At 33.6% G+C, this 19518-nt stretch overlaps 1 protein-coding gene across 1 annotated transcript in view; it reads left to right on the top strand.

The window, feature by feature from the left end:
• Positions 1–6446: 6446 nt before the first annotated feature.
• The window catches only part of LOC106718130 (meteorin-like protein), a 30465-nt gene continuing 17393 nt past the window's right edge, over positions 6447–19518 (top strand). Inside the window, exon 1 of the mRNA XM_014512139.2 lies at positions 6447–6736. Within this exon, the coding sequence (XP_014367625.2) occupies positions 6630–6736 (107 nt within the window). The 5' untranslated portion in view covers positions 6447–6629. The remainder of the gene's footprint in view (positions 6737–19518) is intronic.

Genomic DNA, 19518 nt, shown 5'->3' with positions numbered 1-19518 from the left:
AATATGTCACTGTCAATGTCAAACTTCTTTTTTTTTAAATTTATTAAGGCATTGGATATCGGTGTCCTTTAGCCTGATGTCAAACTTCACGATCAGTCATTGTCAGTGTTGAGACAAGAAAAAAGAACATTATTAATTTTCAATTATTTTTAATTATTACTTTCTTTAAAAAATAAGATTAAAAATAAAACCTTAAACTTTAATTTTATCCTAACACACAGCATTCAAAATCATTGGCATCATTTCATATTTTAATAAAACTTACTATTGACAGTATTTAAAAAATACCAATCAACAGCCACATCATAAACGTACCTCAACAAGTCTATGACACGGTAATAATAATACCGTGAGTGAGAGAGATACAGTTATACCCAATTCCTGCGACGTGACAAAGACAGGGATAACTATCTTCCGTCCCTTTCTGCGTACCAGGGTTTGGGCTTTGTTTGGAACAAAGGTTGTCCCCTACAAACAACCTAGGTTGTCCCTAACAAAGTTTGACATTCGTGCTATTTTTCGAAAATTGTGAGTACTTAGTCGCTGTAATTGTGCAAAAATATTTTGATATTACAGTTTTAGTAAGGTAAAGTTTATAAAACATGGTATACTGCTGTATCGTCGGTTGTAAAAGCCGTAGTGAGCGAAAAGAGAAAAACATAACCTTTCACTCGTAAGTACTGAAACTACGCACTTATTCACATGTATTCATACAAAATAAGGAAGAAAATACAAACTAGTTGTTCTTTACAGTCTTTGTAATAACTAATATGTTAAAATACGGGTAAAATCAGCTAAAATAAAATAGTATTTTTCGAACATTATGCGCCCAAACGCAGATGTCATTTGTGTCAAATAATATACTGTAGATCTGGGAAACAAGCGGCCATATTAAACTTCTTTTCAAATTGGTTGGTTATTACCCGTAAAAATAATACCACCATCTTGTTGTAAAAATTACCCTGAATTTAGGGGAAATAAATTATAGTATGTATAATGTATATAAATGAAACAATTCACATTTTTTATATTATTTTCAACAGATTTCAAAAGGAGTTTTTAATTCTGGTATATGCTGTGTTTTTAAATATTTGATACTTTCTTATCCCGTTGATTTTAAAGAGTATGCTATTTAATTTGTCCCATGTAAATTTTGTTTCTTAGAAATTACAATCAAAATAGTTTAATATTAAGTAGTTTTACATGTAGTGTTCACTGTAATGATATACAGAGTAATTTAAAATTATATGACTATAATATTGGTATGTTTTTTGTAGCTTTTTATGAAGACTTAGGGCTTCGTGCATATCGAAGAAAAATAGGACATCGTTTGAATGCTCGTCTAATGGACCTAAGACTGAAGAGATGCCGCGCTTTGTTGAAGCAGTACGCGGGAAAGACGACTGGCCGAGCAGATTGAAGGCCTGTATTCAAAATCACGGATGGCATTTTGAATAAACTTTAGTGTCATAAGAATCTATGTTTTGTTAAGTTCATTTTGGTATATAAATGGTCACATAATGAATAAACTTGTTTCAATTATTTTATATTAAACATGTAACAGAATTTATGACCTGACTAAGTATTACTAAAAAAATCTGTTTATGTAATCTTAGTCACATAAACAAAAATTACGCATTGTTTTTTATATTTATTACGTTTATTAATTACAATTTAATTGGGAATATATAAATTGGTCTATATTAAATTATATCGTAATTATTCATTTTCGGGACAAAACAAATAACTGGTAACCCCAATCCTTATACTTATATATAGGTATAGTCTATAGTACTCTCTATCTGTCCCTTACGGGTGAACGCGCATGCCATATCTATATAATTCTTCATCTGAGTACCTCAATTTATACGACCGATAGGGATGTCATTACGTATCTATTTCAATTATAGTGGGGCAGTTGTCGGCATCGTAGCAATTAAAGGAATTAGTATCCAGAACCATTGGTTCAGGACAATCGCATCTCGAAAAACCACAAGTCACCCCCTCCAGTGCAGATTCAGGATGGTCGCAAGTCCGTTGTTGTAACCAGAATACATCTTTGCAGTTGCTTCTGACTAAAACCATCCATTCTGGACAATCTTCAACACCTTGATATAAATAAAAAAAAAAAAAATTAAGAAACAATTTTGATAATTTTTTTTTAAACTTTAGTTTTAACTGCTTCAATTTTTTTCATTTTATATGGTTACTTACAACTTATAAAGTTACTTACATGTATTATTATACCATATGCAGTTGTTCATAAGGTGATTGGTTATAGATAATGACATCGCGATGTTTATACAAATTATATTTAAAAAAATCTCCTGTAACATTGTAAATCAACCTACAGTGAGGCAAAGGTTTATGAGAATTAAGCGCAAAGGTGTCATAGCCCGCCTATATAAACTTTCTTTTGGTTAAATAGCATTGTTTATAATTACGATGGATTTCAATGGAGCCTAATATAAATAAAGTGTCCATAAATTATATAAAAATTACCAGGACACAATTGCCGAAATTGTTGTTATAATACAGTTTTTATATGTATTAGTTTAATCTCTCTCGTCTCATTTTCTTCCTATTTTCATGCACTTTAAGTATAATGTACTATTTATCTTTTTAAAGAGTCTAGTAGGTTTATTACTATATGGATTAATATGAATAGATATAGAGAGGAAATCAATAGGTATAAACAATAATAATTATTCATTTTATTTAATATTTACAACTATGTATGTATAATTCATAAATAAGTTTGGAACTATCCGACAAAAACCAAAGATATTGTTAGCTACTGAAAATTAGACTAGGGTTTTGTTTTTAAATTACACAATAGATTATTCGGTGTCTGATATCATAATGCTATGTCAACATTAAAACTGCTTCTTAGTGTACCGAAGATTTAGTGCGAAACATAATATTAGGTCCTTACATATGAAATTGGCGTTTTTCGTATTGGCCACTTTAATCACGAATTTCTCCTCTTTGGTAAGGAATTCCAAATTCAAATTTGTACAGCTATAGACTCATGTATTTGTGGTTCGATGACCGTCATTCATTTGTTTTTTTTCTTCTGTTTTTTTCTGTTTGCGTCACTCATTTTACAAAATGGAAAACTTAAAATATCGCATTATTTACGAGTACGAGTTCCGCCGTGGCACTAGTGCTGCGGAAACGACTCGAAGGGTGAATGATGTGTATGGCGGTCGTGTTGCAAAAGAAAACACAGTTCGTTTTTGGTTCCAACGTTTTCGTTCTGGAAATTTCGATCTGCAGAACAAGCCCCGTGGACGGCCTGAGACTCAAGTTGATAATGAAGAGTTGAAGGCTATTGTGGAAGCGGATCCATCGCAAACCACGTCCGAGTTAGCTGCAGGCTGCGATGTTAATGATAAAACTGTTTTAATTCACTTGAAGCAAATTGGGAAGATTAAAAAGCTTGAAAGGTGGGTACCTCACGAATTGACTGAAGCAAACCGACAAACGCGCGTCGACTGTTGCGTTACGTTACTAAACCAGCACAATAATGAAGGTATTTTAAACCGAATCATTACCTGTGATCAAAAATGGGTTCTTTACGATAATCGGAAGCGCTCAGCGCAATGGTTGGATCCTGGCCAGCCAGCCAAATCCTGCCCCAAGCGAAAATTAACCCCAAAAAAGTTACTTGTAAGCGTTTGGTGGACTAGTGCCGGTATTGTTCATTACAGTTTTCTCAAATCTGGCCAGACTATTACGGCTGATGTCTATTGTCAGCAATTGCAATCCATGATGGAAAAGCTAGCGGCTAAACAACCTAGGCTGGTCAATCGCTCCACGACACTGCTGCTTCACGACAACGCTAGACCACACACTGCGCAACAGACGGCTACTAAATTAGAAGAGCTTCAATTGGAAAGTCTAAGACATCCTCCGTACTCCCCGGACCTTGCTCCAACAGATTACCATTTTTTTCGAAATTTGGATAACTTCTTGCAAGGGAAAAAATTCAACTCCGATGGGGCAGTCCAAATCGCCTTCAAAGATTTTATTGATTCCCGTCCGACTGGTTTTTTCAGTAAAGGGATCAATGAACTACCTATGAGATGGCAAAAGTGCATAGAAAATAATGGTTCATACTTTGATTAATTAAATATATTATATTAAAAAATATTCGACTTTTTGTTCCTCCCATACAAAACGCCAATTTCATATGTAAGGACCTAATATTATTGTTTATACATCTGGCGACAGGATGTGTTGAGTAAAGATTAAATAAAAGTATTCTTATAAGAACATTCTTCAACAATAGCCTTCGTGTGTTTATGAGATGATAGTCATAGGGATAGATAGCATTTCGCTAAAGTTCGATAGCTGCAATTAAACGGTCTTTTCCTCTTAGACAAAGTAACATTTGACTAGAGATATTGCTGGCACAAAATTAACAAAACATTTGGAACTGACAATAACTTTTTTTTTTATCAAAAGATGGCAAACGAGCAAACGGCAACCTGGATCCGCCGCAATGGCGAGGCGACCGTTGCCCATAGACATCCGCAATTGCAGATGCGTTGCCTACCTATAATCAACGGAGAAGGGGACGCACAGAAAGAGATATTTCTCCATACTATGCGTCCCCTCTTCTGCCAAATCCACTTCCCCTTCCCATCCTTTCCTAAAAAGAAAAGGGCGGGAAGGGAAAGAGGACTAAAATTAGGCCTCCGGTACCACACTCATCAGACGAAACGCGGAATTGCTTCCGCTTCACGCCTGTCTTCTGTGTGGTCGTGGTATTGCACCGGTTGACCCGGCCAATTCGTGCACCCAACAAATATTGGTTGTTGCGGGATCTACCACTGTAAAAAATTACACGTCACGTCTTGGCCACGCATTTTTCCCTATATATATTGAAGATTCTACGAGTGACTTTGCTTATCGAATATGACTTTCTCTAGAACTCTAGGGTCATGTCAACTGAGGTCTAACGCTCACGACATATGCTTAAAACAAACGACAAATGAAATTCACGAAATTAGTAATCAACGTTTTTCCGGTTAAATACAACATGAGTCAAGTTGCGACGAAATGTAAGAGATAAGGATTCGAATCAGGGCTTGTGTAAGCACGCGACAAAGCGACAAAGCAACTATCTGGAGACCCGCAAACAAGGCCTATTGATTTAGCTTATCTATACAAACATGGCCGTTGGCCGTATGTTAGATCACAATAATGATAATCCCTTAAAATCATAAAACTATTGTTTGATAACTTTTAAATTTTGTTTTATACTATTGAATAATGACAATTTGTAAGGCTTAATAGTACATTTAAGAAAAAAATAATGTAATTTATTCGAATTGATTTTCGTAAGATTGTATAGTGTGTAAATTTTTATGATTTTAATTTATAATTTGTAAGCTTATTAATAAATAATATTATAATCGTTTTTAAAAAAGCAAACCTATGATATACGTAATAGTTATTTATAGTTAAAATGTCGATTACAAAAAAATGGCATATCGTTTTTGAACTAGCTATTAAAATAAAATTAAAAAACACATAACTCACAGATAATTACTGATATTATCAAACGATATCCAAAAGCTCACAAATTCATCTATTAAGTCTTTACTTAGTTTGAAATACCTTCTAGGGGTTTAGGGATGTGCCACGTCATGTAGAAAAAAGTAGGGATGGGTAATTATTACTTCGGTGAGGTAATTCGGCGGCGGTTGAATCTTAGATGAGACGAAAAATGTTTTAGTTTAAATATAAAAAAAAATACTTCTCCACCCCCAATAGTTATTGACCATGAATTTGGACGACAGTTGTTTCTAAAAGTTGGTGATAAGAGTATCCTTTGACTTTGACTTTAATTTTTTTAATAAACAAACGAAGTAGAGAAAGTGTTCTTAAATCAAACGTTCTCTTTGTAGCTAATTACTTGGATTATTGTAAGTTTTTTATCTCCGTTTCTTATAAGACTTTCATTCAGTTAGATGCAACTTAACAAACATAATTCATCAATTTTAAATTCTATATTGAATAAGTTTGTTTTTTAATTTAATTTAGAGGACAGATGCAATAAACACATATGAATTATAGTGTTATGTAGAAAGTAAGAAAAAAACAAACTCGTATATGGTAAACTGTCGATTTCGAGTAAGGAAAACAACGAGTATTTGCAAACCTTTCCCGCCTTTTCATCAAGCTTCTGTAAAGCTTTCAATCATTTATTGCACCTTTTGCAACTTACACCTTGTGCAATGGAGTTAAGGTATAGTTTTGCTTGCAGTGAAAAAAATGGAACAGAAGAGATAGAAATATATCGCCGGTCGTCTCTTCATAATAGTTTCAACTATCTCTTTCGCGCTCACAGGTTTTCTTATGGATTTTAAAATGCGGACTCAGTCTCTTTCATTCTGTCTCTGATTTCTTTCTTCACGTCAGTACTATTTTGAAGTTTGAGTAGGGTTGTTGTCGTTCGCGCCATTCCGATACGTGTTGTTTATTTTTGTGTCAACTCAAAACTATTGTATACAAAACTATAATGGAACTTAGGTAAAATGAAAACTTGGAAAATAGTGATGTGGTCGTATTAGGACAGTGTATTAAATTTTATTGACTGTTTTTAAACATAATTTAAGATGCGTACGAATATGAAGACAGTTGTTTTGAACGTTTGTCTTGTTTTGGGTGTGATGAACGTTGCAGAGGCGGGGATTATCAGTGATCAGTGCGACTGGACTGGCAGGTACGTAAAACTGGCCTATTTTTTGATTTTATAAATATAGATATCGTAATTAATGCCTATTGAACACGTTATAAGTTTTCGTGTTTACCTACTTTAAGTATTATAAAAAGCAAACAAGAATTCACTATGACTTTTATGTTGTTCTTCTTACCATAATAACGATGTATTTTCAATTTTAAAATTCGTTATTTTATTGCAACGCAAGTTTAATGTTTGTTACATCTTTTGCATTTTTTCGTTTCTATATGATTTACTAATACAAAATAATAACTTGCATTCTTGATTCCCAAAAATAAAACGTTATAAGACTAAAAATATCCTATCTCGTGGCGACTAATAGTCAATTTGCTAAATTATAGCATACGTGCCGACTATTCGAAGCAATTTAAACATCTGCATTTATCAAAAAATATTAAAAAGAAGTCAATTTACCCCGAGGCAAAGTCCGTGGAAGAATGATCCTCCGCTAACATTTTATATTGCATGTATAAAATTAACATTGAATTGTTCTTTTTTGCTATATTTATATTCAGATAATGTGTAAGGTATTTAAAGAATGATAAACATCGTCGTGATTGAATTCTAATGTAGCTGCATAATTTATAACCTTTATTGCACGATAATGTTGTGTTTATTAAATATTAATTGTTGGTTAAATGATAGTTAAGACCGACTTTAGAATAAATAAGGGTCTTTGAAAAGTTTGGTTTAAATTGTACCAAGTACAAACATATGTTTGTACTTGTATACAATTAGCTTAATTTTCTTTATTTGTATGGGATTGATAAGATGTTATGTTTTTGTATTTAATTTAAATTTTAATATTTTGTAAGATACATAAAATTATAATAAATATAAAGGTTTGCCGGTAAGTAATTCAGGATCAGAATAACTGTTATACGCTGTTCTAAGTTAAAAACTAAAAAATCACTTTACCGTTCGATATGTGTACAAAGCTAAGGTTTTCGTTTGGAACAGAGTATAAGGAATACTCTAAGTAAAAAACGGAGCAGTGCATTGAAAAGAGGTCTGCGCTTTGAATATCAGGTCCGCCCACTGCACCGGTCTTTGTCCACGGGCCACAATCTATTGTGCGTCATTTACGTCCCACTCTGATAGACATTTTAAAGACAACCATCATTAGTATTCGTTAAATATGATTTAGATCGTTATACTTCGTTTGTCTCGAATTTAACTGGCGCCTGATGGCGGCTCCCAGAGTCGTCTTAGGACGTTCTTAAAACCTTAAGGGACTGCTCAACTAAGTAATGATTGACTATGAGTAAGAGTGAATAAATAGCGACAAGTCTTAACTATTGTTTTTTCTTGTTAGTACTTGCATGGTGCAATAAGATTTAAAATATCATTCAACTATCACATACGAAAGGTTACAAAATTTTGTTGTAGAGTTCAGAATGAGATGAACGTTTTACATGTTTCCCAAATGTTTGTGTTAAAACATTAAAAAAAGAGAACGTAAACAGAAAAATATTTTTAACACAGAAGTGCAACAATTGAAATATTGTTATCTATTCATTGATAAATACATGAATAAACGTGCGGTGCGGTGTTAGAACTTGACGCAATTGTTATTAGCAGTGTGTCCGGAAACGTCACGAGGGGGTCGATCACAGTACAAAACCAACAAGTGGGGTTTCCCCTTGACCGTGGGGTGGCGTGGGAAAGTCGACAGGGAACTTTTCTCGTCATCCCTTGCTGTTTGCACGTGACCCTTCCGCCCACTTCCGATTCACTCGTCGATCATTAATTTAATGGTTATAATTAATTAGGCAAGCATTTGAGACGATCTTGTTCGGTATCATTTAATTTATTGTTCTCTTTAATTTGTTTGTATATGTTAAAGTTTTATTTGAAGTATAATTTGATTCTATTTAACATTAATTACGAGAAGAGTATTACAGTTTTATTTAGGTACGAAAAACAAGAATTATTATTATCCAAGACCTACGAATAACGTGAATAATATGCTTTATATTGTATCCAGTTTTATTTAAGTTTTAACTATTCAATATTTTTTTGTTTATTCCAATAGTTATGATTGATAGTACGTCCATAAAATAGCTTTATTTAGTACACAACAGCTATGGTTAAATGATACTAATCGCGAGTAGCGTACGTGAAAGTAAGAACAAAGATAACTCGGTCGCGATAACGGCGGCCGCTCGGCTGGCAAAAAAGCAAATTGAGTGTCAATGTACCAGCATCGGCTGTCGGGCATTGTGGGGCATTCAAGTTCATACATTAATATTTATTAGGGAGGGAGCACGAGGGGCCCGGGATCTGTTTATTATAATATCCTCCTATTATAATGCGTTCGCACGATATGCGCTCGACGGATTGATGCTCAAATAACGCACGTATTTGGAACGCTTTAATGTCTTTTTATGGCGGTTCTTTGTTGTACTTTCTTGATAGCTAAGCATCTGATTTACGATGACCTAAATGGGTAACGATTTCGAGATTGTATTTAGTGACCGTTTAAAATTTAATCGTTACTTAATTATCTATAATATTATTTCGTTATCTCTTCTTAACACTATTCGTTGTCTTAATACTAATTGGTAAATTTCGTATCGAAATAATCGCATCACATTTGGCACATAATCCCTGTGTGAAAGACGATGAATGGTAATTTTTACTATGATAAATAAGCATTTACTAGAATTGTGTAGTTATTGTGAGAGTGAGAGACCATTAGGCAGTTCTTCGCTAGATATTATGTCTGCTTTTTATCAGAGATGTCATTTCCGATTGAACTAATTGCTCATTCCTCAAGAAAGCCTGCGACTGGCTTAATGCACTTATGTTGACCCTTTTACAGTTCATAAATTATAACGACCAATCAAGGTTCTTGTTTACGTACATTTTTGACGTATTGCTATGGGCATGTTGAAATAAATATATTTATTTAATTGATACTTTATCTGCAATCTTTTAATGAATGTGACTTCTTAAATGTCCTTGAAAGCTATTTAAAGAGTTTTTTTTTTAAATTCCAATGCATGACTTCAAGTAACTTTACTTTAATGATATTAATTGAGTAATTAAATTGCCCCACGCATTGTCATTGTGGCTGCATAAGAACGGATGTGCGTAACTACATTGTCAACTCTGCGGAACAGAAAAAAAATCACTCATGTACAAGAACAGAGTTTAAGGTTACATACCAGCATGCCGCTTTTTGCATCGTATTTAAAAATCAAAGTTAAAAGTAAAATAGAATATGAACTACCTTTATTTTCAACAATTCTAGAAGTATGTTTATTTTAACTTGCTTGAGTCTTTTTAATCACCATTTACTAAGCAAAATATTCCGATTTAGGTAACGAATTACGAACACGGAAAGGTATTAGTAATAATTTAACCTCATTCACTACGTAGGTGACATGAGAGTTTATATACTAAATCGATCAAAATGAAAATCAGGAAATTCAAAATAACAAATTTTGCCAGGGTCAACCCCCCTTTTAAGTTTAAAACAAACGCGTCATGGTCTGTGATTTCTTGTCACAACAAAAATAAAAAAAAATTGTTTTATAAATTGCCATATTCTAAAAACAGTTCATGGGAAAAATAGTTTGCGGTTTTTATTTCCTGACTGCGACCTACATGTGATTGTGAGTGAAGCGTGGCGGATGTTGCTATCACATGGTGATAAAACCGATGGTTGCGATGCTCACCATATGGTCAGCGCGCTCAATGGAGCGTGGTACAGCCCCGGAAGATCCTGTTCCTTGTTCCATCTTTACAAAAAATAGGATACTGATTGACCTCAGTCACGCCTTATGGTCGGACATTGTGGAACACGGTAGCTTTAATTTTAGAGTTGGCGAAGCAAGTAATTTAGGTCATAATGATTTTGGCGTTAATACGGAATTAATACAATGTTAAATAGTAACTATACTTGCATTTAGCTTCTTTAAATTATATAGGAGATTAATAATAATTAATCCTTATATTTAGAGATGTTCGTAAAAGATAAAATTTTCTCAGATACAAAACTCGTCAAACTATCAAAGAGAAAAATTTTTATGAATTACTAGCTGTCGCCCGCGACTGCGTCCGCGCGCAGGAAAAAAAAACTTAATAGCGGTATGAATTTTTTCTCGCCTTTTAACCTTCCCTAGACCTACACGAACATTTCAAGACTACGATAAGAGAAATCCGTTCAGCCGTTCTCGAGTTTTAGTGAGACTAACGAACAGCAATTCATTTTTATATATAGATAGATTACAATCATATGATCAGTTGGGATTTTCTCGAACGTAACTAATGTCCTCACATTTTCTTGTAAAAAAAACTACAAACATCTATTAAAATCCGAAACAGCAGTTCTTCATTATGATTATTTTCACTGAGGCGTCGCCTGGGACGGCGGTAGCAGGACATTTCACATGGCACAGGCTGTGGGAACTCTTCCTAAAGCTAACATCCATCACGTGTTGTATGAAATCACGGCTATTTTTAAGCGACGATTGTTTTTATTCGCTCGCCAATTGGGGGCAATCAGGGACACGTGTTGTAAGACAGGCAAGACGTTCGAGACGCTTGCCCCGAGCGCCCGATCTCAGCTCTACAAAGACGTGTAATTTGTATAGACCTTGGTGCATAGATTATTCAGACTAGTTTTGATATAGACAGCTACGGATTTTTCCTTATTTGTAACGTGAAAACCAGAAGATATAAGTCTTAATAAACAATTCATATCTGCCAATAATTGTAAAGAAGGATAGAGACTTTTTCATAAAAAACTGATGATGCGATGAAGATTGGTTCATATGGTATAATGAACTATATACAGTAAAAAGTTAAGGTGGTCGATCGAATCTTAACCATTATGTCTAATCTCAGATAAATTTTATATTACCTATGCTTTATAAAACTAGTATCTGCTAGGATGTTAAATAAAATGTGTTAGGTGATAGATATTTTAATAGCCGCATCTGTAAAATTTTGTACAGAGGACGAAACTGTTTCCCATGACACTTGAATGTTACCGCCATAACTATCATCTCTCCACTAACTGAGTACGTACAGAAACATTTTTATTACGTCCTCGGCTCCTCAATCACGTCAGATAACGTATGTTCGTTAAGCGGTAATACAACGCTCGCGCCATATGTCCATTGACACTCAGACAGACATACCATTATATATATATATATAATGGTGTGTCTGTATGTATATATATACATATATGTATATGCCACTACGTACGTTATGTCCTTTTGTATGTTCCAATGTTGAATGTACAACTAGATTTCTACTAAAAACATATGTAGAAAGTTTTCAAACTGAATTTCATCTGTTGTCTTGTATGAATAAATTTAAAAAATAATAAAAAAAAACAATGTCAGCTTCTATTCTTGTAATGTTTCTTATTGAAGATGCGCAGTATGTAGTAACAATAGCATTCAAAAAGCTTCAATTACAATGCCGTTGATTAATAATAATGATTATGACCTAGTTGCTCGTGAATCTAGCGGCCAGACCTGTCATGTTTTAATTTTATAAATGAATGGTATAACGATCATTTGAATTTTCGTATCAAGTATTGCCATATTAAAATGTTCTTGATTAATTATAACTTACTGTATTGATCGTCTATGTATCGACTTTAAGCTTATCAAAAATATGAAATTAAAAAAATGAATTATCTATAATAGCTCAGTTTTTAATTTCTTCACAACGTTTTTCAAATTATACCTATCGAAAATTCGGTAGTTGCAATTCGAGTAGGTATCCAAACTACCGTAACTCATATTTAAGACAAATCCAAGACAAAACATCTTGGTACTTGATTAGAGAGCGTTTGTCAATTAACATTATAAATTGTGTTTGATCCAAATGCAATTAACACAGTTATAAAACAAGCTATAGATGAAAGCAAATTGTTACAGTTGCATTGAACACGGCCTGCTGTGAAACCCCACTAATTAACGTATGTGGGTCAGATGAAGGAATACTTTGTCTTCGTATTTGTTCTTACAATTCTTTCTCGAAGCTTCGGCGTTAATTGTACCACTAGTGATAAATTGTTACGCAAGCAGACAAACGGATTCGTAATTAAATTAATACTAAAAAGAGGAAAATAATAGCGGCGGACGTAGAATTCAATATTAAAGTGAATATAATTTATCTACACAAAATAGAAATATTGTATAATTTGCTACGTTGAAAAACCAGATTGCAATTAAGCATATAGCTTTTAAATGCCACTTGACTTCATGGTTTATCAACTTTTTTTGTCCTTTGGAAACTAATTAACATTTTCGAAAAAATCTTTCGTTTTTATTCGATTGAATTTTGAATAACATCGAAATTGCTAATTTATGTAACGACGTTTTTTTCCTTTACGTCTACATATTTGATGGTCCAATTAAATATCGAAGGTCGTGAAGTAAATCCTAAAAGTTTTTGTATGGTCCGAGACATTTTGCCGAAAATTCAAAGTTTGGGATGTGTGGGACTTTATGAATAATGTATGAGAGGTGGTGTTGTTACAAAGGAAGCGATGGCGCGGGCCGAGCCAGCACGAGCTGAATATTAATATAACTAAATCTTATCGCATCCTACAAGAATTATAATATTTCTTATATTAGAATATTATATACATTCGAACATAATATTTTGTATGATATACCATAATTTCCGGAGCCTTGTCTTGAATAGTTTTATATTTTAAAGGTTTAACATTTATCTTGTCTATTGTTGCTAGTTAATGGTTGTCCAAAATTTCCAATATAACATTTTGATGTTAATTTGTTTCATCTGGATTTATCATATACCTCATTTTTATACGCAATTGTAAATATTGCATTTCGATTAATTTTAATCAAATCAAAGAAGGTGCAGTCGTAAACACTCTGTTAATTTATATAGCATAGTAGGTTTAGCCCGGGACTCCGTCGGCGCGGATCTAAAAAAAAACTAATTAGTAGTCTGTGTATTCTTCCAGTTCTATGTTCTCCATCTAAGTGATAAATACATTATCCATCCATTCATCTAAATTTTCGCAATTATAACATAAGTAAGATGATATTGCGATTCAATATTAATTAAGCTTCTAAACATCGAGATCTTTTTAGTGCAATTGATACTTTTTCATAAAATTACTGGCCATTTAGAAAAAAAAATAAAGATCACATTACTTATTCATAACTTTAAAATTATTTTGTATTATCGTGTAAAGGATGAATATTGTTTTTTTTGCATATTGTTTGTCCGAGTATTCCGTGACATGGCATTGCTAATGAGGCGTCCCGAGTCCCGGCAAGGTAACCTGACTCCGCCAGTCCGGTCCTGTGGGGATGACGATGCTCATCCATCATACAGGCCCTATTATGTTTCCTAATACATATTTAATTTACTCGAAGAGAGACGATATGAGCAATTTCCCAGTTATGATTTTCTTTTACTATCTGCATTGATTTCAATGTTTATTTTATATTTAGTCATCACAGAAAATCGAAACCAATAAAAAATATTAATACGAGTTTTTTATTGAAGTTAATTTCTGCTTATACAAATTATACATTAAGGCAAAATCCAAAACAACGGTTAGTATTAAAAATTTGGAATGTGCCAAGCTAAATGATTAATTCTCATCGCTTTGAGTTGAAAGTAAGCGGCGAGATCGATCGATTGAAAAAGATAAAAAGAGTTTCGCGATCGTTCTATAGCCGATCGCAAATGGCAGTAGCCCGCGGCGTCCGCGCCATTTATAGTCCTTTGCAATCTGGGATGTTAAAAAACCTAACCGATGATTTCTTCACCGATTCACTACCTATCCATCGTTGGACCGATAATTTTGGCCGCGACGCGCGACGTATTTAACGATGCATAGAAAAAAAAATTAAATTAGGGCCGCCTCTAACTCTTTCTCGAAATACCATCGCGTAAAGATTGTCTTTGGTATTATTGGTATTCTTTTGATACTAAGCTAATGGTACCGATCCTTTAATTGATGTAATTTAAAATCAAATGAGTGAAATTGTAAAGTTTAGTATTTTTTTAAATTTAATTATCCAAATTAGATGTCTGTTGGTTTAGCAGCAGGACACTCAAGATGAAAACATCATTTGAGGTTCAAGATTGAAATTTTAAAACTAGCATTTTCCAACATCAGCAATCACGCATCATTCGCGTTTTGAACATTTTTGATATTTGTTTTTCTTCAATAATGTTATTAGAAAGCCATAAAGCTCAGTATATAACAATATATTATTACCTTTAATGCTGTTTTTCTGGTTGCATTAACACAATATCGTGTCTGTGGCGACATAACAATAGCTGCCACGCGAGCGCGCCCGAGATCTCGCCAGATAAGGACTAAATTGGCCGCAAGCTGTGCTCTGTAGATACTAGGTATGACAGTCTCGAAAGTTGACCGTTATCAACGTTACTACCTTGTTCTTTAGATTTATAACAGTATTGTTTTATTATTTATAATCTATCTTATATTTTACATTTATAAATTATCCCGTGAAAGAAAATATTCGACCATAAGCTATCTTATCAATTACTCTAATTTACTTTTCATATTGTTAAATACCGAACCAACCAATATTAACGTCTCAATTTACTTGGTAATCATAATTTAGACATTAATTTTTAATAAGACTCGAAGTTAGTGTAATAGAATTTCTCTTAAAATATCTTAACATCGCTCGAATGCCTGGCTCCGGTAACGTAATATGGCGACACGCGAGGCGATATCCGATATCTTATGGACATGAACGCAGCAACCACAGCAGACACTTCGATGCGACGAACGATATTCGTTTAAATTTTCCACACAGCATGATATTAATAAACGGTTATGACGTTTTAAGATGATTAGTTTTCCTAATTAATTAAGTAGCTTGTTAACACGTGATGTATATTTTTAATTTGAAACTAAAAACATCTAATTTAAATAAAGCTTTTACTCGATTGTGTAGAATCAGTCTAACATTATATCAGAGAGCTTTTAAATGTAATAAAACTCTGGAAATTCCGATTTGCTTTCTAGTAATTCCAACCTAACAGAAACTTAATCCAAAGGATAATTTAAAGTAACAAGAACAGTAAATTAATTAAACAATGTTTAATATGAGTATTAACATAGATGTTAATAAATATTCCATAAAAAGTCTAGTATTAAATTATCATGAAATAATAACAATTTCAATTCCAACAAGTGTTCAATGGTGATCTATTGAATAACATTGACATCACATTTATATAAAAAAATCCGCACCTGTCAAAACACTTGAGGTCGTACCGTTCTAACATTTAACTTATTAATAGGTCAGAAAAAATGTTCGTCACAATTTTAAAACATCTGTGGTCTAGCACTAATATTTTTGACAAGCGCCTTCGTATCGTCATCGACTAAATTTATATTAAAATTTGTGTATCGGGCGTAAAGTACGACAAAAACCTCATAATAGTTTTGCCATAAAATTTATGATAACGATACGAAGGCTTTTGTCACAAATATTCTTGCTTGGCCCACTGTAATTATAGTTTTGTATCTAGAATTCATCATTTTACAGTGAAATTTCACTGCCGTTTCACTTTGTCTCTGTCTTTTCAAAAAGAATGCGAGGGATAGCAATATGTACAAGTGCTTCGACAATCGAAATACATTTAAAATGGTAACGGGGCAACATTCTAAACGATTGGAGAGCGTTATTCAACATCAGTTCGAATCGGTCGTCTTGTCTAAGTTATTGCCACTTCGAAATGCGTCCGAGGATGTCAATAATATTAAGATAAAAAACGGCAGCATTTTATTTAATAGCAACATTTAGTTTTACATCTAGCAACACTGTTTCAAATTGTAAATGTTTTCAACCTATTTGGTGTTTACACAAATGAAATGTTATTTCTAAAATACGTATGTGAAATCTGCAATTATCATGTTCTAGAAATCAATTTGAGTAACACAAATAAGATGAAGAATGAAACTAAATTCTTGAATTATTTATTTATTATTTACATTTCTATATTTTTTAATGATCAAGCAAGTTTATTAAAAAATGCGTTGGATTTATTTACACGACTTTTGGATTTTAACTTTAAAAATGAGTCTCTAAATTTAAGTTTTTGTACCTTATAATAATGATTCATGGTTTGATTGGTTTAGGACTACTGGATACGTATTCTTAGTCGTTGTTAAATATTCAAATGAAATGAGTCGGTTTTGATAGAAGCTCGCAGGATAGGTTTGGGTTCCTTCGGTAAGCGGCTTATCCGTCACAAAAAGAGGACCACGGCCGGACTTTTCACACCTTAGTATTTGTTGCGCGTTTTAGCGTTCACGCCTCGTGTATAACTTACCCTTAAGTTCGCGCCTCGCCTCTACATATCACGTATTCATTATGTAAAAGTTATTTCTTGGGTAAATTTGAGTCGGTGGTCGAACTCGCTTCTCGTAGTTAACAGATTGCTGTGCTAACGGTTTTGACTTTTTTGACGCGGTGCATAGACCCGCCGTTGGAAATAAATACAATATTAGTTTGAAATTTAGGATTAGGAAGCTATTTTTAAAAATAAATAACTCTGACATTACGTTCATTCTTTGACTGAAATGCGGAAGACGTTGAAAATGGATATTAGAGAGATTGTGCTGGCATATTCCCAAACTTTTTTTATTATCGTGAAAATACTAAAAATGACTTATAACAAGTCTATGTAAGTACATATGTAAGTAAACAAGTAGTCTATGTAAGTACACAAGTGTAAGTACACTTCGCATAGTTTTATAGACAACTATATTATTTTCTGATTTAAACTTAATGTAATTACAAAACATTTAGATTGAACTTAATTTTTATTTGAAAAGCTCAATCATCATAGCAACTTAACTAACAGAAAGCTCTGCTTGCTTAGTGTCTTAACTGGTACATTAATCACGTATCCATACGAGGTAATAACGTGAATTACCGATGTTTTTATTCAGTACAATTGTTCCAGTGAAAGTCGTTACGACCGTGTTGCGTGTTACATGCGTCTTCTGTATTGGGAACACTTTTTGTGATTTATACGAACACTGCTTGATAGTAATAATCGCGTCGAAAGTAAATACTATTTGTTACGTGTTTGACTGTTGCCTTTTTATTATTGTAGTAATTTTAAATCTTAAATGTTTGTGATCTGAGATTAGTTTTATTTTTTTGATTTCATCAATAATCGTGGGTTTCTGAGATTAATATCCTTGTATATAACATATCATAGAGCGTCGGTGGCTCAGGGGTTAGGCACTTGACTTGCAATCTGCAGGTCTTGGGCTCGAATCCCGCCATGTACCAATGTGCTTTTCGATTTTCGATTTACATATGTACATTTATCCGACGTTCTTAGGGTGAAGGAAAACATCGCCGCAAACAACCCGCACTTGGCCAGCGTGTTTGACTATGGCCTAGTCACCCCTAAATTGGGGTAGGCTCCGAGCCCCTCGGTGGGGACGTATAGTGAGATGATGATGATATAACATATCGTAATCGTCTTCAAAATCTTTAACAAAACTATATAGAGAAAACAACAATATGTTTTATACAGGGATTTTGGTCTCAGAAACGAATGATAAATCATATTATTTTATATTGAAATGAAACAAGATTTAAGTTAGTATGTTAAATGTGTAATATCTTTAAAAATATCTGCAATATTTTTCTAACTGGTCCTTAAACCAAAATCTTTACCTTTTTCGTTGTTAATATCCTTCGTCCCTCTTTCGTCCTTTATTTGCTTAGTGTTAAGTTTAACGCCATGTATTTTTTGTTTAGCAAAAATAACCTACCTACCTTCGAAGGGTGCTAATAGACTATGGATAAAATATTTTCTGAATAAGGTGCTTAGTTACTACAGCCTTTTTCAATTAAGTTGCCGTTCTATTCATTACCTTTTGTATTAATAAATAAATAAAAATAGTACTAATCGCAAAGAGTACATATTCTAGATAAGTATCAATGTAAAATCCTGTAAAACATCTTAGTAGTCCAACATAGCGTGTCTCTGTGATGTAGGTATATGCATTCTTTTTTCTTTTAAAGTGTTCGTTGTTTAAAGTCAAGTTGTCAAAGAAATGTATGTATATTTTTTCAGATGTCGCTTTAAAATGTAATTTTTAGAATACACAACAATAAACGTTCTTTTTGTGTAATTTACGATTGGCTGACGGTTGGCGTGCAAAAAATAAAACATTCGCAATGAAATAATGTCTCCATTATAAACGGAGTTGATTACAAGAAGCCCTTCGACAGGGAGTTAATCAAAATTGCATTACCCGTACGTTACGTTTAGTCACGGAGTCGCGGGTAGTCAGCGAAAAAACGCATTCGCCGACCACTACGCGATTCCTCGCTCTGACACGCCGACAAGATTGATGATAAATTTTAAATGTAATGCACACGTATGTATGGAACAAAAATAAATGAAGGCGAAAATAAACATCGCACCTCTACACCACAGCTGCGTGATGGCACAATGGAACATTATTAAGTGTTTACTGTTAACATTTAGCCGGTGTCCAATGGTGAGGTTCGGCGTAGGCGTTTCGAACGCCACTGCGGCGTCTAACGAATTGTGTAAACACAAGCATTGCCGGCCACCGATACGTGCGCGTACCGAGCTAGTGTACACACAAGTAGCTAGGCGAGGCCACTTACAGCGAGCGAGCTCGTGAGGTGTCATGTCATCGCTGTTTGAATAGAACATTTTTTATTTAACTCGTTTTAAATGGAAGCTGTTGGCTGTAAATTCAAGTTGGCTTT

The sequence above is a fragment of the Papilio machaon genome, chromosome 10 (assembly GCF_912999745.1).
Source record: "Papilio machaon chromosome 10, ilPapMach1.1, whole genome shotgun sequence".
NCBI classification, from domain to species: domain Eukaryota; kingdom Metazoa; phylum Arthropoda; class Insecta; order Lepidoptera; family Papilionidae; genus Papilio; species Papilio machaon.
This window is presented reverse-complemented; position numbering and strand designations above follow the sequence as displayed.